Here is a 20,504-nt window from a genome sequence, read left to right as displayed (position 1 = left end):
TGGGGAAATATTCAAGGCACAAGAGCATAAAAAAAAAAAAAAAAAAACTCAGTCTGACACTGCTACAACCCAGAACTCATTCTCTTTACAAAGAATTTCTTTCTTTCCAGTGTCACTGTCTCTATATATATTTTATCTTGAGTCCTACAATTATCTTGGTAGTAGTTTACAGCTGACCTCCCTTTTTCGTAAGGGATCTCTGTTTCCATCTTTATTTATTTACCCATCTCCTCTTCATTTCTCTAATTTCTTTCCAATTATAATAATAATAATAAAAACAGTAAGAGATTATGTTGCTCTGTATTCTCTAAAGTCTGCCTCACGGACTTCCAAGGCAAAGTCCTGCACCCCTATTATTAACTTGCCTCCCAGCAATGTTGTACATCTCTGTCTCTATTTTTTTTTTTTCCGTGGTCCTTATTTTACAGTACATTCCCTATCACATTTCTTTATCATCCTGAACTTTTGCTTTTATATTTTATCTTATTGCTTTTTCTCCTAATGTTCTTAAAACTTGACCTATTCTTAGCACTCTAAATAACCACCTCTTACATTCTTGGCTTTTTTTCCCACCAATTCTTTCTCCTTACTGTTGATGTGCACTTCATGTTCCTTGTCCTCTGACCTCAAAAGATCCTATATCTCCTACTAATCCCTCTTAACTTCACAATTATTTTGTTTTCTATCCATTTGCTGTGCTTCTGTGCTTATCCCTTCTCTTCTTCTCTCAGAACTTCTCATCAGATTCTCCTCCCTTGAACTTATATTTTCTTCTTGCTTTTATTCGCTCTGCACTCCTTATCACTGTGGTTTCCTTATGACCTCTCAACCTTATCCAATGACATATTATTTCCTTCTTTCTACCACCATGTGATTTTTTCCAACTTAGGACAGCCCCTCATAGTGAAGAGATTAATGAAGACTATATCTACCTCCCCCAGTTAGAAAACTCTTTCCTAAATTAAATAAAAGTATCGAGAGATAGGAAGAACACACAAAGATGACATCACCAGATTGAGGAAAATGCTTTTTATTTATTTTTTTTTTTTTAATCATCACTCAAAGCTTCAATTTCCTATCACTTTCTGTATACCTTTTTCTCCTTCAAGATCTTTTCTCTCTCTTAACAGGCATGGAGAGATCAGTTGGTGTAGCTTGTTGGCTCTCACTGCTGTCCTTTCCACCACTGCTATTATTGACAACTGCTGCAGCTGCTGCAGCTGCCACTGCTGACTGCTGGAGTGCTGCTGAGGTGAGGGCCATGGGCAGAGTCACCAGGGAGCCACCAGTGGCCACATCTGAAAGCATGACTGGGTGCGATCGGGTGTTGAAATGTATAACTATTGTATTCTACAGTTTTATATTGAATTCATGATAACAAAAACAGTATTACAAAATACTATAAATTTCTGAGCTATTCTAACGGCAACATTCTAAAACCGGAGAAAGTGAAGTATAGGGGAAAAAATACAGCTGAAGTAACATGACCAAAGGAGCTATCATTATACAATATATCCAAATGTACTTAAATAAGTTCAAAACAAACTGACAGTCTAGAAAAATAAGTTGAGATTTGTTACTTACTTTGGTCAGGAGAAACCTGAATGCCTGGGGGTAGATTTAGAAGTACTGGGGTAGGTGCGTCTGTACCTGGAGGGCCATGGTGAGAGGGATGGGGAGCTGTGGCATACACCACCCCTCCACCTGCAGCATAAACTACTGACCCACCACCACCACCTGCTGCACCTCCTACTACCATGCTGCCTCCTGAAATAACCAACTTCATTAATGCAAGGAAGAAAAGACCCAACATGTGCTGTAACCTTTACTTTGAAACATCCATTACACTTTGCTTGTTCCTACCTTCTGAGGGCATCCCAAGAAAAGGCTTCAGTTCACTTCTGATATCACCCTGGTATTAGAAATGGTGATGGGAAAAATCACTTCAGACTTACACGAGCTGAAGAGCTATTTCATTAGTGTTTGCCTTCATTTATACTGTCTTGTGAGGTATGATGACGTTCCTCCAAAACTGTTGCATTGACTGTTCTCCAAAATGAGTGCCCAATGGCATCATTCCTATGCCCAGAAATGACAGGGTGTCCAGAATCCTGTGTCAAATAATTCTCAGTGGTGACAGAATTTGATGTAGCTACCTTTCCTGTTTCTCAGGTTTCTCTACTTTAACATTTTCCCTCTGCCCACCCCGTCGCTAGACTACCAGCCCTCTGTGTAGGTGTATAGAGCATTCAATACCAGTTTACTTTTAAGTGCTGGAGCAGGTTTTGGATACCTGGAGCCAAGTAGCACAAATGGCACCTCATAGACAAGTTGTATTGTTTGCCATTTCCATGGCACTTGCTGATTTACTGTTATTTCTTTTGATTCTGTGTCTATTTGTAGCTAGTTAGCAAAATCTGTCTTCTTTGGACCACTGATTAATGGACTTCGTTTCTATTACTCACTCAGGTCCTGCAACCTTGCTGAAGTCACTACTATGCTAATTTCATATCTGGCTCCCATATTTTCTGCTATTACGTATTTTGATGTGCTTTTTGCTCTCAGGTGTTTTTTTCATATTATTATTACAGTACAGGTATTAGGTAGTCAGTACCCAGTGCTGCCTCATGACAACAGTGATCTAAAGGAATCTGGTCAAATGAGCCAAGATAGACTGAGATACTGTACTATACAACAATTTAATAGGTTCAAGTATATTTGTTTTCTCCTTAATCAATCCTTATTTTTCCCCAATAAAGGAGGTGGTAAATGCAACATTTAAGAAAGTGGTTTATTGCTGCTTGCAAACAGCATCAAGCCCTGTGGGTAACATGACGTATTTTAACCAACTACTATACTGGTTTCAGACAAGGATGTTCACACCCCCTGAGGTATGTGAAAGAGCTTTCAGGGGCTACACCTCAACTGTGGATTCAGAAAATTACTGTTCATTATATTCATCTCCAGCAGAGGTTGGAGAACAGGGTAAATTACCCTAAATGGGGTAAATCTAAAAATATGGGGGTAATGTGTCCGGTATGCGAGGTAATGAGTGTGGTTTATTACTGATTTTTCACATAAATGATGTAAGTTTTGGTGAAAAAAATGTAAAATCATGTACGGAATCATGTATCAAGATATTTGTTGCTTAGCTGCCATATTACTGACACATGTGTACACAGATATGGCTAATTTTAGGAGCAGATTGGCTAGCTTTTGTTTACTTTGAAGTCTGGGGGTAATTTAATTTTAATCAAATAAATTTTGGGGTACAGTAAAAGTCCAATTCTTCGGCATCCAATTCCCTGGCAAATCTGACATTTCGGCAGTTTTGAGAAATAGTCCCATTTACGAAAATCTCTGATCGTTCGGAAGATTTTCCGATTTTTTTCATCAGTCTTGAAATTCTCCATGAGTCCTTAGAGCCTGTTGCAGGACCTTCTACTGCTGGGAACTTCTTCCAGCAGTAGCAGACTCCAATCAACCCCTTCTATTGTACATATGTAAATAAGGAACCTACTATAAGTTTAGGTAAGTGCATGTGAACTTGTAGGCCTACTGTACCATTACATTTATATACAGTATGTTCACTAATTTCTTTATTTTTCATATTCATGTATAGTACTGTATTCATTACAGTATTCTACAGTATCAAACAGTATGCAGTACTCTCTCCAAACACATTTGTAATGATATGAGTAGTGATGATGGTGTTCACCAAAACATATAATGTACTGAGTGGGTAGGGTTTTTGATAATTCGGCAATTTTGATTTTTCGGCACTTGCCTGGTCCCATAGATGCCAAAAAATCGGACTTCTACTGTAATACCCTAAAAAAAAGTTCCCTGACCCTTAATCTACAGTATACCTTGCACTGAATAACAATATTTTAGTGCATAAACTAAATTGCATTAATAAGTCATACCACATCCATAAGTCACATCTGTAAAAAGGGGTTCACAACTGATCACAGCAAACCTTATAGGTACAAAGTTTTTACATATTTAGGAACCCCTCACCTACAGTGTAGGGTATCTGAATACAGTACTCCATCTCTGCTGCAAAAGATTATAATTATACTGCCCAAAGTTTTGTATAAATCAAAAGGTAAGCTTTTGTCTTTTCCCCTATCCTTGGGAATCACCTCCAGCTCAGCTGCAGTCCCTGTACTTTCACAATGTAATCAGGATAAGGTTGGTGTCCCAATATGGAACTGGCTATTATTTCCTTACTGTTAGAGCTCCTTACCTGACAGCACTGAAGAAGCTCTTGTAGTCAAAGCAGAGGAAGAGGAGGAAGATGGATGAGGTTGTGAGGAAGATGGTGTGGATATGGTGGTGGTCACTAAGCAACCTGGGGAAGGGTCATGTCAGTTGGTCAGTCTGTTAGTCACTCCATGCTGAACACTTGTTAAACAAGGTCACTCAATATTCTAACACAACACATCAAACTACAATAATTGTGAACTTATAGTTAACTTGTAACATTTCAACTAAATAAATGCACACCATATCCTGTGACTCAGACTTGAATGTTCACAATGTCCAGATTTTTTAAAACAATTCATTTTCCTTATTTCACATAAGCTCTTGCACCTCATAATGATTAGCCATAGCACCTCCCTGACTGTACATTAATAATGAAGGTAAGTTAAACCAGTTACTCATATTATGTAAAACATTGTGCAGGACTTTACAGGCAAAGCCTCTGGCATGTATGGCTGGCACTTTGCAAGTTGCATTTGAAGGGAGGGGGTGTAGCAATATGTAATGGAACTCTAGTGGATGATAAAATCCATATCCAAAGGTTGGCTAAATTATTACCTTGAGGTGGTAGATGGTCTGGACCATCATCCACTCACTTGATGCAGTGCTGCCTACTTCTTCCTTAACCTTTATCATTCACTTTCTGTGCCTGCCCTCCTCTCTTCCTATTTCTCCCATCTTTCCTGTCGCTTCTTATTGCTCTTCCTTCCTTTTCAGGTGGCTTTACATTGAGTGACAAACCTAATGGTTTCCTGTAAGACAGAAAACCATTTACAAAGCTGGGTGGTAACCACATAACCAACTCAAATATGTTCTCTACGAACCAACAAGTGGGTTAGTGGGGGGGGCTGGTGCCCCTCCCCATAAAACAACTAACCAAAAGCTGAATGGCCACCCCTTACAGGATTACGGTGTCTGGCTATAGAAAGATAAATAGACAGAACTTGTTCACTGACATTTTTTTCTCTACACGATATACAGTTAAGGACATACAGTACATAATAGTGTACTGTATAATGTTGATTTTTCTACCTACCATCACTCCCTGCTGTCACCCTAGGAAGTGAGGTCGTTTTACACTTGCAGCTGTCATACTGACTGAGTGTGGCTGGGAAACACTTGTCAGACCTTAAAGGGTCAAGTAATGGATGGTAAAGACTCTGGGAAATCATAGAAAAAAAAATCCCAATAAGTTTCAGCTTCATCTTTGTATATTTATCCAACATTTTTTATACATTACTTACTGAAGTCCTCAATTTTTTGGGAGCACACAATTATTCTATCCTTGCATTAAGTTCATATTTTATTTTCAACTGCCTTCTGTGTTTTGCTCTCCTTTGGACAGCCCTCCTTTTTGTTGTGTGTGTAATAGCCCTTTTGCTTCTAACTAAGGTTTAATTTATTCTTAGGTTCCTAATCCCTTGCCTCCCTTCCGGTAATCACCAACTGAGATGTAATGGACAATTGTCTGACTCACTTTCTATTAGTTTCTGCAACATTCGCAAAATTTGCTCCACCTTCCTCTCTGTTGAGCACCACTTCTCTACGTCTCACTTCTACCCGCAGTACTTCCCTGGCTTTACTGGGAATTATTGCTTCCACACCCAGCAGACTGCAGCAACTGACAGTGGCCAATATTCTGTACAGTACTTGCCTACTATCTCCACACCCATTTTTTTGTCAAAGTGGCTGTGTGTATGTACAGAATGTAACAACCTAACTTTTTCTTCTGATCCCAAACTTGAGTCTTTTGAGTTCTTTAAACTCTCGCTACAGCTGTCTTGTTAGCCCAAGACTAAATATATCTGTGCCTTTTTCTGATTCCCTTATTATAATAACTTTCCATACTTCCAGAGGAACACATTCTTTGTATGTCTCCCTTCTCTGAAAATCTCTAAAGGTGAATTCAATGTTCATCACCATCTTTACCTCTTCTATTCTTTCACTGAAACACCTGATGAACAAGCCTACTTCATTTCTACCCTTAATGACCTAGAGGCACCTGCAAAGTATCCTACCTTTATCCCTGACCATCTTGGTGAAGTCCCAACACACCTGACCTCTTTTTGCAACTAAAACTTTTCTTTGCTCTGTCGTCTTTTTCTCCTTGGGGCTCCTCCAGTCAGAACCTTATTTCAGCAACCCGTCCTGTCACTTCAGTAAGCCCTATCGACCTTCACAAAAAGTGACAACTATGGCACTATCCCAAAAGTGGTATCTATGGCACCACAGCACTGCGATGGGGAGGCCCTTATGTAGTCCTGTACTTCACTAGCTTTACTGGGAATTATTGCTTCCACACCTGACTGCCATCTAAGTGTGCTCTATGCATTACAGAAGTTAATCTCTCAGGCAAGGATGCCCATTTTTGCTTCTCCTGCCCTCTGGCCAGTGCGAGAATGTCTCTTTATCCTGTCCACTGCAAGGTAGTGACCATCAATTGGTACTAATATCAACTCACCTCTGACTTGCATGGACTACATATTCTGGCTGGCATCATGCTAAACCTGTTTTTCATCTTCTTGAAAACAATTTTAAGTATTCAAAGTGCAATATGCTTCCCAACACACTCTCAACCTGTTCCTGCTGGGATCTTCCTTAATATACCTCAAACCATTTTACTTTTTCCTCTTTTCCTCCTCTTTTCTATTTCCTTGACTTTGGTCCTGATTTCTACTTGGATATAACTGAATTTCTTCCTCAAACCTCTGCCTATAAATATGCACATTATCATTCACTCTATAATGAAAGTTTACAACTGCTGCATGAACTATGCAGTTCATTTTCAACAACAAAATGAAATACCAACACCACTCTTACAAGACCTGAATGACAATCACATACAGATGAAGACCGATATATATTTTGAAATCAGCACCCCCTCCCTCCCAGAAAAAAAAAAATACATCATGGTATGCGATCTGGCAAATGATACTAGTGTGCAATACAGTATAACTAAGTTGTGGATAGTGTAATCATAATAATCGTCCCATCCCGGTTCACTGCGATGGCCAACATCATTACTTTAATGTTGACACTAGCTACTCTTTCTCATTTCAGCAATAATGGATTGGGCAATGTTTCCCTTTTATATGTTTACTGAGAAAGGTAATCTTGTACAGCAGAACACTCATATCTAGTTTGTCTATAAAAAAGAAAAACAAGTCTCCGTCTGCCAATCGTTGTCTCTGATCTACAGTACAGTAAGCTGATCAATGAAAGATCTCACTCTACAAAATATGGAAGCTGCCAGATGTTACAACTAGTTACAGTGAAGTGTAATATTTCCTTAGTAGGCAACAACTAAAATTATCATTGGGTTAATTAACACCCATGCACTTTTAGTACACAACTCTGCAAACACACAATGAGCTACATATTATTATTTTTTTCACACAATTCAACTAATCAGCCTCTTTTTGGGTGAATGAAATACCTGGAACAGAAGACAATACTAATCCATGTGGCAATTGTACTGGGAGGCCTTGAGTGGCGGTGGGCAGGGAGGTGGCCTGGGGTATGGACTGTGCTCCCCCTTGGCTGGTGGACGAAGACGTGGGTGTGGGCGTGTCTGAGGGCGTTGGTGGGGAGGAGGAATCTGAAGGACTGGAAGACCCGCCACAAAGATACTCCTCTCTGCCTAACGTGTCCTGTTGGAAGAATTACTTAGTCCAATATGGAGGAAGAATACGCAGTTACAAAAAGAGAGAGAGAGAGAGAGAGAGAGAGAATCATAAGGGGAAGTTATTTCATCTTTTTATTTAAATCAGGGTTCCTTACTGTATTTGTAACTGTACTTAATAACTTTTGCCCCATGTATACGGCAATGTATCCCCTTGCTCTCATGTACCCTTCCTGCTTGGCCTTCAACGACAACGTTCCCAGATTGTTTGGGCTTGTACTGAATGGTTAATAAAGAATCAAAATTAACAGATAATCTAGGGCATTTTTTTATGGTACAGAGTAGGCAAGTGCTGTTAGATGATCATTACAGTGGACATCAGCACCCCACTGCCACCACCAGCAGGAGCAGCACGAGCCACTGCCAAATATAGTTGTGGCCAGATATGGGTCGGTCACGCTCCTAATATAGACACACAGTCACTCAGCCCCCCTGCCCCTAACCACCACCACCACTACCACCACCACCATGACCTGCTTGCCCACCCACCAATACCCACTGACACACGGAACGGTGGAGTGTGTGTGTGTGTGTGTGTGTGTGAGACACCAGTTTGTGTGTGGGGGAGGGGAGTGGCACCACTGCATGTGTTAGATGGAGTGGCACCAGTGTGTGTGTGTGTGTGTGTGTGTGTGTGTGTGTGTGTGTGTGTGTGTGTGTGTGTGTGTGTGTGTGTGTGTGTGTGTGTGTGTGTGTGTGTGTGTGTGTGTGTGTGTGTGTGTGTGTGTGTGTGTGTGTGTGTGTGGCGCGCGTGTACAGTATGTGAGGGGGGGAGTGGCACCAATGTCTGTGTGGGGGAAGGAGTGGCACGAGTGTGTTTGTAGGGTTCTGAGGAGCGGCACCATTGTCTGTGTGTGTGTAGAGTGGGAAGGTTTGAAACCAGTATGTGTGGAGGGGGAATGGAGTGCCGCCACTGAGTGTGTAGTATGTGAGAGAGAGGGGCGTTCCATCATTGTGTGTGTGTGTGGGGGGGGGGGTAAGTGTGGCACTAGTTTGTGGAGAGGGGGTGAATTGTGGCAACAGTTTGAGGAGGGGGAAACTGATGCACCAGTTTGTGAAGGGGGGAACTGATGTACCAGTTTGTGGAGGGGGGAACTGATGTACCAGTTTGTGGAGGGGGGAACTGATGTACCAGTTTGTGGAGGAGGGAACTGATGTACCAGTTTGTGGAGGGGGGAACTGATGTACCAGTTTGTGGAGGAGGAACTGATGTACCAGTTTGTGGAGGAGGAACTGATGTACCAGTTTGTGGAGGAGGAACTGATGTACCAGTTTGTGGAGGAGGAACTGATGTACCAGTTTGTGGAGGGGGGAACTGTGGCACCAGTTTGTGGAGGGGGAACCATGGCACCAGTTTGTGGAGGGGGAACTGATGTACCAGTTTGTGCAGGGGGGAACTGTGGCACCAGTTTGTGAAGGGGGGAACTGTGGGAACAGTTTGTGGAGGGGGGAACTGTGGGAACAGTTTGTGCAGGGGGGAACTGTGGCAACAGTTAGTAGAGGGGGGAACTGTGGCAACAGTTTATAGAGGGGGAACTGATGTACCAGTTTGTGGAGGGGGAACTGATGCACCAGTTTGGGGGTAAGCGTGACTCCAGTGGGGGTCAGCACATGTGGTGGCAGGGGGCAGGGGGAATGGTCAGGGTGCCACTAAAGGCAGACCCAGCCATGCCCTCTGCTATATTTGGCGGCAGGGGGCGGGGCGGAGCTGGGTGAGGCGTGGTGTGTGTGTGTGTGTGTGCCGGCCTAGACCACGTAGTCAGCCAAACCTCCGAGATGACCCAGCCCGCCTCCCCTCACCACACCCCATCCGGTCCTAGGTCACCTGAGCCTCCACATGAAGCCTATCAGTTACAATACATCTTAACAACCACTGCCTCTGTCGACACCTCTTGGTACCAGCCGGGTATAAGCATCATCATTACTTCTGGCGCCCTCTAACTTTCAAATGACATGATATATCATGTATCATAGGCGATCATCCGTGAACACGAAACTCTCGGTGAAGCACAATTCAACAAGTGTTCGGAAGACTGTTCTATTAGTCAGTTAATACTGAAAATTAATACCAAATAAAACGAATTACATGTACTGTACAGTACATGGACAAATCTGCAAAGAATACATACCACCACGGCATAAATAATTCGTATTACCGCTTAACTACCAATGCTTAAGAAATATGCTGTTCAACAATCAGATGAAAGTACTGTATATTTAAAATATGTTATACTGTAACTTCAACATTATGAACGGAGAGGATGTGTTTGCTGAAAATTATGCACGTAAAAGACAAAATGTTGTAATAAGCATTTTTGTGGGTTTCAGACTATGGAAGTCATCGGTAAGAACCAAAAAATTGTGAAATGAAGGGATAATATTTTAAAATCAGGACTTACTTCGTATGGCCATAATTGCTTGGGTTTCGAACATACAATCAGGGCATGGCAGAGCGTAAGGCGAACCCACTGTCACCGAGCCACAATGTCGCCACCAAATGTTATTCTGACCCCTACATTAAGTCTTCAGTTCTTGGTCATATCAGTGTAATGAGGTTGGAATCGACTGTAAAACTGGGATCTAATATACCGGTATTCTAATGAATGCTTGTCTGATGGTGTTGGTCGGGGTAATAATTATACTGTCATAAGGACATACGTTTTAATGGGTTAATGCATTCTGAAACGTTACTGGTCCTTTAGGAATTATAATAAAATGATTGGGGGACATGTTACGTTAGAACATGAGTGGTGGTTGATAAAGGTACCTACGACTGGGAGGAGTTACTGCAATTTTAGCGAGAGAGAGAGAGAGAGAGAGAGAGAGAGAGAGAGAGAGAGAGAGAGAGAGAGAGAGAGAGGTGGGATATGTAGCTATTTTACTCCGGCGGGGGAAAAAATCGGCGTACTCCTTCCAGTGCCAACCCAGCCGGGCGAGGCGGAGTAAGCCTGATGGAGATCTGCCACGTGTCATATACAGAGTGGGAAAGAAATGTCGGCTGAAGGGATGGTAAAGACTTCGTGACACTACGGTTGGAATCGACATTAAAATTGGAATCGGACATATTCTTAATGCATTATTGTCTGATCGTGTATGTTCAGAACATCACGATTCTATTGGCCACGATCTGGGTATTATGTTTCTCAACGTCACCTGCGTTATATCCGGCACTGAGACACGGGCTGCCTTAGGAAAAGAGCTGGCCTTCCAATTTTTACCCCGACTAACACGATCAGACAGTTTCCGTCAAAGATATCCGACTGCGACCTAAAAGCACACGTGTGAGGGTAACACTGGGATTCCATTTCCTCTGCCAACTCGGACGTGACGCATCACATCACCTGCCACAGTATGATGTATGTGCACACCACCTCAACACACACCAACCGACGTATTATTAACCCCTACAATCAGATGACGAAACTTTTATATAATTCTTCCTACCTTCAGTCGGTTCTCCTCACCTTAGAAGACATTGTCGAGCTGGTGTGGGTTGGCGACGGGCTTAATTGACCCTTTCAGTACTACAGATACTTTACATGTGGAATAAAGGCGTCTGGAGGTGCAAGTATAAATCATTAAAACGAGTTATTTGACTGAAAATGCTATATAAATCAGTAAAACGCGTTATTTGATTAAAAATGTTAAACTGTAAAGTGTATGGCATGTGTACATTTTCTTGAACAATTATAATGAAAACAATGATGGAGAATGAATCAAGTCTGACCTTCCAACCTCGCTGCTGACAGTTATATACAATTAAATGCAGCCTAACCATTTCCTATCCTCAAAGGTGATATATAACTGACCGTCATAAACTTGGGGCTTCCGTACACAGTTATCTCAGTTATAATAATACGGCCGTCAGTCTTAACACATTATGGTAAACTTCTAACACTGTGTGAGTCATCAAGCGGTGTATCTACTGGACAGTGGCAAAATAAATCCATTAATGTACCTTAATACGGATCCCTTGCTTCATGTTGCTGAAAAACGATTTTTCCCTAAGGTTTTATAGGGCAATGTTAGCCTAGTAACTTTCACCTGTATGAACACAACCTAGGCCGCTGTGTGTGTGTGTGTGTGTGTGTGTGTGTGTGTGTGTGTGTGTGTGTGTGTGTGTGTGTGTGTGTGTGTGTGTGTGTGTGTGCGTGTGTGTGTGTGTGTGTGTGTGTGTGTGTGTGTGTGTGTGTGTGCTTTAACTCCCAGGCAATTTGATGGATCCGAATGAAGCTTCCCAGGGTAAGTTTGTCTGGTTACTCAGATGGTCTTCCACTATATGCAATTTTCCAACCATGATTTTTAGGGTGGTGGCGACCATCATCCACTCACTTGATGTAGTGCTGCCTACTTCTTCCTTAGCCTTTATCATTCTTTATCTGTGCCTGCCCTCCTCTCTTCCTATTTCTCCCATCTTTCCTGTCACTACTTAATGCTTTTCTTTCCGTTACAGGTGGCTTTACATTGAGTGACAAGCCAAATGGTTTCTGTAAGCCAAGAAACCATTTACAATGCTAGGTGGTAACCATATAACCAAACCATACGTGCTCCCTACGAGTCAAGTAGGTTGGTGGAGGGTTAGTGCCCCTCCCTGTAAAACAAATAACTCAGAGTCAAATGGCCACCCCGTACGGGATTATGGCGTTTGGCAATAGATAGATACATAGATAGATTTTTAGGGTGGTCAGTCCCTCCACAGAAATAAAAATTGTCAGAAAAATGAAAGTAGGACAAACTTGGCTTTCATATCTTAGTACACGTTGTACAATGGGCTCTCTGCCGTAAAGCGATATTTGGGGAGCGTGACCCCCCAATGTCAGCCCCTCCACAAAATAAAAACGACCAGAAATAGAGGGAAAGTGAGGACAAGCATTTCAGCGCGTTTTTTCAGGTCAGCTCGTCTAGTTCCTTGATAATGCTTTCCACTACATAACATTTTCTACCACAATTTTTTGAGGGGATCAGCCTCCCTTCCAGACCTTATATAGGCCACAAAATAGGAGAAGGAAGGCAGATACCGCTTTACTGTCTTAGTATATGTTGTAGAATGGGACAGTGTGGCTGAAACTCGTTACACTTACACGCTCATTTCATTCACATATACCGCCACTGCCATCACGTGGCCTTTACATCGGGATACTAGCGCCCTTTATGAAGCAGTAATAATATTTGGTTATGCTTTCAATTCGGCATGCATATCGCGGATTGGGTACCTTATGCAGTTTCCATGCTTTCTCTGAAAGTAGCGGAGGAAAGTGCACATCTACTTAATAATAATAATAATAATAATAATAATAATAATAATAACAATAATAATAATTATTATTATTATTATGATGAAGATGATGATGATGATGATGATGTCGTTGCTATCGTTGTTGTAGCTGTTGTTTTTGTTGCTGCTACTGTTATAACATAATGGTAATATTACGAAAAATAATAACCGTATCAATTCCTGAAGGTATCAGATAATGGTGGGCTGAATAACGTAAAGCTGCGTCGCACGGTACTGGTTGCTCAAGTATGGGTAGCAGTGGTGGTGCTGCTGGTTGATGAGGTGATGGTGAGTAATGATATTGTGATGGTGGCGGTACCTGTGCTGTTTGTAATGGGTTCTGAACTGATGGTCGTTGCTATAACGCTGGGGAACATAATGGGTTTTTCTAGCGTTCGAAAATGTGAGGTTATGTACAGTGGTGGTTGTAGTAGTGGTGGTTCAGTGAGTGGTGGTTGTAGTAGTAGCAAGTGCAACAGTGTCTGTAGTGACGGTTGCTGTCGTAATAATTGTTGTAATGGTGCAGTACAATGATGGTGGGTGTGGTGATTGTGGTGGTGGGTGTACATGCAATTGTGGTAATGGTGCCATCTATAAATCTTAATAATGACTAAGCGAGCAGTTGTATTTGCCTTGAGTCAGGATGGCGATTACCTCTGTAGTGATGACTGCTGGCAAAAAATATGACAGGGCTGATATTAATAGTTAGGATCAAGATAGTAGCTCTTACACTAATCATGGAAATAAAATGGTGGTGGTGGTGGTGATGCTGGAAGTGCGAGTGATGGTTGAAGCAGCCGTGTTATGGTGAGGGGGATCTTGTGACTGAAAGGTACTGTGGTGATGATGCCGATGGTGGTTACTGCGACAGAGGTAATTAGTGGTGGTGGTAATTATTGAAATGAAGGTAGTCAGTGAAGGAAGCAGCTATTTCAGTAGTTGTTGCTGTTGTAGCCCCAGGTTCCTCGTCAATGTGATTCCGGTGGACTACAGGCTGAAGTTCCGCTTTTCCGGCAGCCCATCATCCCCCGGAAGAAGGGGTAGGGAGGGAGTTGCAGGACATTTGTATATACGGGCAGCAGAGTTGCCTGGTTATATCGGTGCCAACTCATGAAGGCGTCCATCTCCAGCACCATCAATTATAGTAATGCCAGTAGTTACCAGTGATAGGAGTTACTATGACGATGATGGTGAGGATGACAGCTAATGTGACTGTGGCAGATACCGATGGGGGATACAATGTTGGTGGCAGCGGTATTATTGTGATGGTGGTAATTTGTGATACAATGACTGTAGGCCATGTGTCGTTACTGTGGTAATAGAAGCGGTATTTACTGTGACTGTGGTAGTTTAAAATTACTGGTTGCAGTAGGTTTGCTGTTCATACGCTGGTAACAGATGTGATAGTAGTTACGTTTAAATTTATTGATAGCTGTACTTGTGACAGTTACAGTGATGCTGAAAAATGAGATGTAATTGTGACAGTTACAGTGATGCCGATAAATGTTTGAGAAGAAAGCTAATGGTATTGGTGGTAGTTGTAGTAAGGGGGGAAGAAGGGGGGAAGAGGGGTGAGTGATGTGGGGGGAGGGGGGTCTGCTATATTTGGGCGTGGGGGGCATGTTGGCTCTACCACCACCACCACCATTCACTCCCCGCACACACACGTACACACACACACACACGATCTTACACACATACACATTTACACTCACACAATTAAAAAGACATATATAAACGTTTACAAATTGCCATCGAAGTCACCGCAAATACAACGGTGTGTGTGTTTACTTTCTCCTTGTTCTTCTGTTGCTCATATTTTTCATGTGTATATGTGTACAGGCAATATTATATAAAATGACACGTTTCCATTAAAAGTTACACACGTCTACAATTTATACGCAATTTAAAAAAAGGGGAAGGGGGTGATCAGATGGAGTGATGAATGAAGGATGAAATGGAGTAAAGGGAGTGATCTGGAGGGAGAGCAGCTTGATCACAGAAGACAAGGTGACATGAATGTGAATTTGTTGGTGTGAACCCTTCTGGAATTAACGCGACTGGCTACAGACAGAGATATATTCATTAACATAAAACACACACACACACACACACACACACACACACACACACACACCATTCCCAATATCAGTCATGCTCTCTAAAACCTAAGCGAGGAAATAACAAAAGCCCAACCTAAAAAATTAAACGAATAAAACTGAGCCAAACGAAAGCCAACCAGCCACACCCTCAGCCAAATCACAGGAAAAATTAGTAGTATGATTCAACCCACATAAACAAGCACTAACAAGAACAAGGTGATTTTTAACCCTGGCTCCTATGACTCCCTCTCGGCTGAATGAAATCGTCTAACTAGCTGAAACTAAGGAGGACACGACCATGAGGGGAGTAAATGAGAAAATATTTGACAGTAAAAAGGGTTGGGGTACGTGAAAATTATTGTACCTGCTGCACATCACCGGATAATATTAATAAATGTTCACTCTCCTGAACAATATCAAGCAGTGGGAACTTATGGTGCCACGGCCAATTTTACCTCTTGAGACTAAGGAAGTTCTCTTAGGTGGAACAGAATCATTGCACACACACACACACACACACACACACACACACACACACACACACACACACACACACACACACACACACACACACACACAGTCCTCTATCACATGGCCCTTTCAATCCGGTGATGGAACTTAAATTTTACTCTTGCTACCACACGATTACACCCGCTTTTTTTATTCCCCCCGAACTGGAGGGGTTAGGTACAGACTTCATCAACCCCTTCACAACTAGAGGTCTGTCCTAGGCTGAATAAAATCGTCTGGTGGCAGCAAAAGCAAAATAATCGTCCCGCAGATGAGGTTAAATACAAGTTGAAAAAATCTCTTTGAACCGAGGTGTCGCTCAATCTGAATAAAAACATAATCGGACTGAAATGGTTAAGGGGTGTAAATAAGACGGAAGGGGGAGAAAAGGGAGACGCAACAGAGGGAGACACAGTGGGGAGGTGAGGCAGGGGGATGGGGAGGTGAGGGGAAGTGTGAGATGGAGACGGGACGAGAGGGAGGGGGATCGAGGGAGGAAGAATGTGGAAATGGATGGAGGGGATGGTTGGGGAAGGAGGATTAAAGGGAGAGGAGGGGAAGGAACAGAGAGGGAGGGGAAGGAGAGTGAGGAGAAGGTGGGGGAGGGGAGGGGAGGGGAGGGGAGGGGAGGGGAGGGGAGGGGAGGGGAGTGGAGAGGAGGGGGAAGGGGAGGTGGATGGAGGTGTCACGAGAACTGACTCACCCCAACACTCACCCACCCACGGAAGCCAGGTATCGCATCTATCAAGCAGCCCAACCTAGCCAAGCCTGATGCAGTACACACCTCTTAACTTTCTTCTTCCCAGCACATGACGATTTTACTTACCCTAGATTTTTAGCAGTGATGGGGTTGATGAAGGTTGTATAACTCCCCCAGTAAGAAGAAAAAATGAAACAGAAAAACCCATACACTGAATAAAATCGTCTGGAGGTCCTTCTTAAGCTGAATAAAATCGTCCGGTGGTAAAAAAAAAAAAATGTACAATCCGTCATCGTACTGGAGGGATTAACCAAATTCCATGACAAACTAAGTCACCATAGTAGCTGATTATTACCTAACGTGGTCTTATTTTTCGCATTCTTTCCCTTAAATATTCACTTCAGACCGATTGTGAAGCGTATGGTGGCTGTCGGAGTGATGCCAGAATAATGCAAAGAAAAAAACTACATAGCTATCTTCAATCCGATGCCTTATTTTTCATTTTAGTCCATCGCCATACTCCAATTCAGTAAGTTTTATATTTCCCACAATTTTTGACTGCACTCTGTCCATTAAATTTTACCCTCCCTGCAGTGACCTCATCAGCACCTGGTAATTTCCCACTGTTCAGCCTCTTCACCGACCCCTTCACCTCCGCCTCAGTCACATCCCCAGGCACCACTCTCCTTCTTTATCCTCCTCCATAGCCAATTACATTTACCGCTGTTCTGCTCTCCTCAGTCTCATTCATTAGTTGCTCAAAATAGTCTTTCACCTGCTCCTTGTTTCTCTTCTCTGTATTACAGGGTACAGTTGTAAACATCTTCCATCAGCTGCACTGGTTATGTGTGCCACACTACTGACCACGAAACTAATGGCTGTGTGGTTAGAACTGAGTACGCAGATGAGTATACAAGTCAATGACTTTTTTTTTTTTTTTTGTTGTACAACTTTGGGCACAGGCTTAGCAGCCCGTTCCTTGAGGCCCAGCAGTCCTTTTGCGTAGCATAAATCTCCACCTGTCACCACTTCGGCGTTAATACATGCTAGGGCTGCCTCATGCAGGATTGGTGTATTGATAATAGCAAGGGTATTTTTACGCCATGGCGGGTCTTTGATAGACCAGTAAAGTCTACTTTACCGAAATGCAACTCCTTTATACTGTTCCCTGCCCCAGCCGGGACCGAACACGCGTCCACTGGTACAGTAGATCAACTCTCCACCAACTCGGCCACCGCCTCCCTGATGCTAAAAGTGATCATCCAGCACCTCACATTACAGACAAGTCAAACATGTTCTACCATCATTATCACCATCATTATCATTATTATCACAAGCTTCAGGAATTATCGTCAAATATTCGGAGTCGTATGTGGAACACCAGTAATTGTTCTACTTTGTTTGATCAACCTACATCCCACGATGCAAAACCGATACAGCCAGACCAGACATGTTCCCTCATCGTCATCGCTTCAGGCATTATCGTCCCCGTCCAGTGTTTCGTGGCCTCAGTTCCAACAATGCGTCCCTCAGTGTGTAGCATTAGCACCTGGTCCGGGTATAATAAAACTTTCTAGCACCCAGACCCCTTCCAGCACAACTCTACACGCGGTCATGCTCCGGCCAGGGTGGTGCCAGGGTGTATGTGGGACGTGCTGGCTACCTTATACTGTGAGGTATCAAAATGCAGGAGGGGAAAGGGAAATGTTAAGAGTAATGGGAGACAGGAAATTTAAAAATGGGCGGAATGGTTAAGACTGTAGGGAGTCCCAGAAACTTAAAAATGGAAAGAGAGAGAGAGAGAGAGAGAGAGAGAGAGAGAGAGAGAGAGAGAGAGAGAGAGAGAGTAGGAAGACAGGTGAAGTTACTCGCACATTAGGTATGGTTTGAGTGTCACATGAACTACCCCATAATTTACCTGTGAGTCTTTCTATTAACCCTCCCACTCCGATGGTGTATATAAATCGTTTTTACCAACTTCATAAGTGATTTTTCCAGCTGTATAGGTTATGTATAGTCTTCATTCACTCCATCAACTCCCACAATACCAGAGGCTTTTTATAAGTTTAATGTAATCGTCAGGAACTAGCCACAATAAAGAAAGTAAATGCGTCAGTAGATTTAAGAGTAAAACTGCAGCGCGAGGGGTAGCCGTCTGTTAAACCCATGTCCATGATGACTGTAAGGTGTATTTGGCGTCTCTACGTCGCTACTGAATGCGTTCCATGGCGAGATTTCTCACAAACGTTCAATAAATCACCATCGGAATTTGTGGTTTTCCATCTCCCTTCTCCTTCTCTGTTTTAATACTACGGCCAATTTTCTTGTGACAGTTGGCAGGTGTGGAGAAGTAAATTGCACAGCACGTTTCTTCTAACCTAACAAAATCCTTAACCCCTTTTCTTTCAATTAACGGCCAGGTGTAATCAGACTAGAGGGTCCATTTGACTATAGCGAATTTTTTCTAACCTGACAAATATCTTTAATTTCTTTCAGCTCAGTTGATGGCCATTTGTAGTTTGAATCCAGCGTCGATTTTAGCAGTAACCAAGGATACTCATAACTCGGGCTCATCAAATTTCATGCAACAGCAACTTAGTGTTCAGGTCAGTGGGAATTGTCCAGTTCCAGCAAAGGATAAAGTGACTATAGTGTGGCAGGGTTTGAGGATGGAAGCTAGAACTGTGTAGTAAATACTGCATGACGAGTATCCTGTATACTGCTTGTAATGGTGGCGGCTGCGATTAGACCGGGTGTGGGCGGTAGGGTGGCGATGGGGAGGTAAGAAGAGGTGTGGGTAAAGAGTGTACTTCGTGTAATTTAAAGAAGCATATATTGTTGCTTATATATACAGTACTCTTCTTGTAGTGATCTTGTCATCAAATCATACGCATTCATCACTTCAGTGGCAACAAACACCCGAATGATATATCTAACAATCCTAATAACATTTTTTAATCAAGGTTTTTCACATACATAAATAATATGGTTATATAAAAACCAATTACATGAAAAATCTATAATTTTTTTCTCCTGGTGATACCACGGTATCTAAATAATAAAGTCAAGCTGCAGGTGTGTGTCTGTCTGTACGCTTGTTTGTTTCTTTCACGAGAAAGATATGGTAATAGATATCTACCTACTGCTTTCTGCACAAGGTCGTGGTAAGCCCAAGGAGTGTCAGAAAAATACCAAACAAAAATTTTGGAAACCGCATGCAATGCGACGGAAGAAAATTTTCAGAAATCGCGACACGCGAAGATGAGACAACCATTTTTCGACTTTTTTTTAAAGGAAAATTGGCCGCTGTGGACTCAATAACGGTATGTAAACATTCTGTGATGGAAAAACTGTTTGTTTGTCCAGCAAATTTTTGCGGGCAACAGAGAAGCCTACATACAGCACACCCACTGAATTACTGTTAAGTAGCCTATAAGATGTAACAACAACAACAACAACAATAATAATAATAATAATAATTATTATTATTATTATTATTATTATAAAAATGATAATAATAATAGTAATGATGATGATGATGATGATGATGATGATGATGATGATGATGATGATAATAATAATAATAATAATAATAATAATAATAATAATAATAATAAACTATTAACTGAATGAATCCGTAAGTCTCCTTGACATACAGCACCTGCGATCAATACCTAACTCGAACGATCTATCTTCAACTTATACAATCGGCTGGTGGCAACACGAACAAAATATGCATCATCTTACTAAATGAACTAATCTATAATAACAAAGGCGAACGTTTGTATGTTTGTTACCTATAAACTCGGCTTCCTTAGGGTCTACCCCAACATATGATAAATATTCTGAATCAGCGTGATCCAGGGAGTGTTTTGGTACATAATTTATTAGGATTAACTGTATGCTGAAAAGTTACATTAGGTATATTGGCCGAAGGGTCAATCAGCCCTTCGCAGGAGCTAGCCGAAA

At 42.2% G+C, this 20,504-nt stretch overlaps 1 protein-coding gene across 1 annotated transcript; it reads right to left on the bottom strand.

The window, feature by feature from the left end:
- Positions 1–961: 961 nt before the first annotated feature.
- Positions 962–8,267, bottom strand: LOC145401244 (uncharacterized). Its single transcript, XM_080273580.1, has 5 exons — positions 8,259–8,267; positions 7,703–7,916; positions 4,250–4,354; positions 1,585–1,767; positions 962–1,298 (listed from the first exon to the last, which is right to left on the bottom strand). Exons 1-5 carry the CDS (start codon positions 8,265–8,267, stop codon positions 1,105–1,107), a joined length of 705 nt encoding a protein of 234 aa, XP_080129706.1. The 3' UTR covers positions 962–1,104.
- Between the last annotated feature and the right edge of the window lie 12,237 nt (positions 8,268–20,504).

The sequence above is a fragment of the Coenobita brevimanus genome, chromosome 6 (genome assembly GCF_032717465.1).
Source record: "Coenobita brevimanus isolate Jiangsu-jjx chromosome 6, ASM3271746v2, whole genome shotgun sequence".
NCBI lineage: Eukaryota > Metazoa > Arthropoda > Malacostraca > Decapoda > Coenobitidae > Coenobita > Coenobita brevimanus.
The sequence above is the reverse complement of the archived record's forward strand: the minus strand, read 5'-3'. Positions and strand labels throughout refer to the sequence as shown.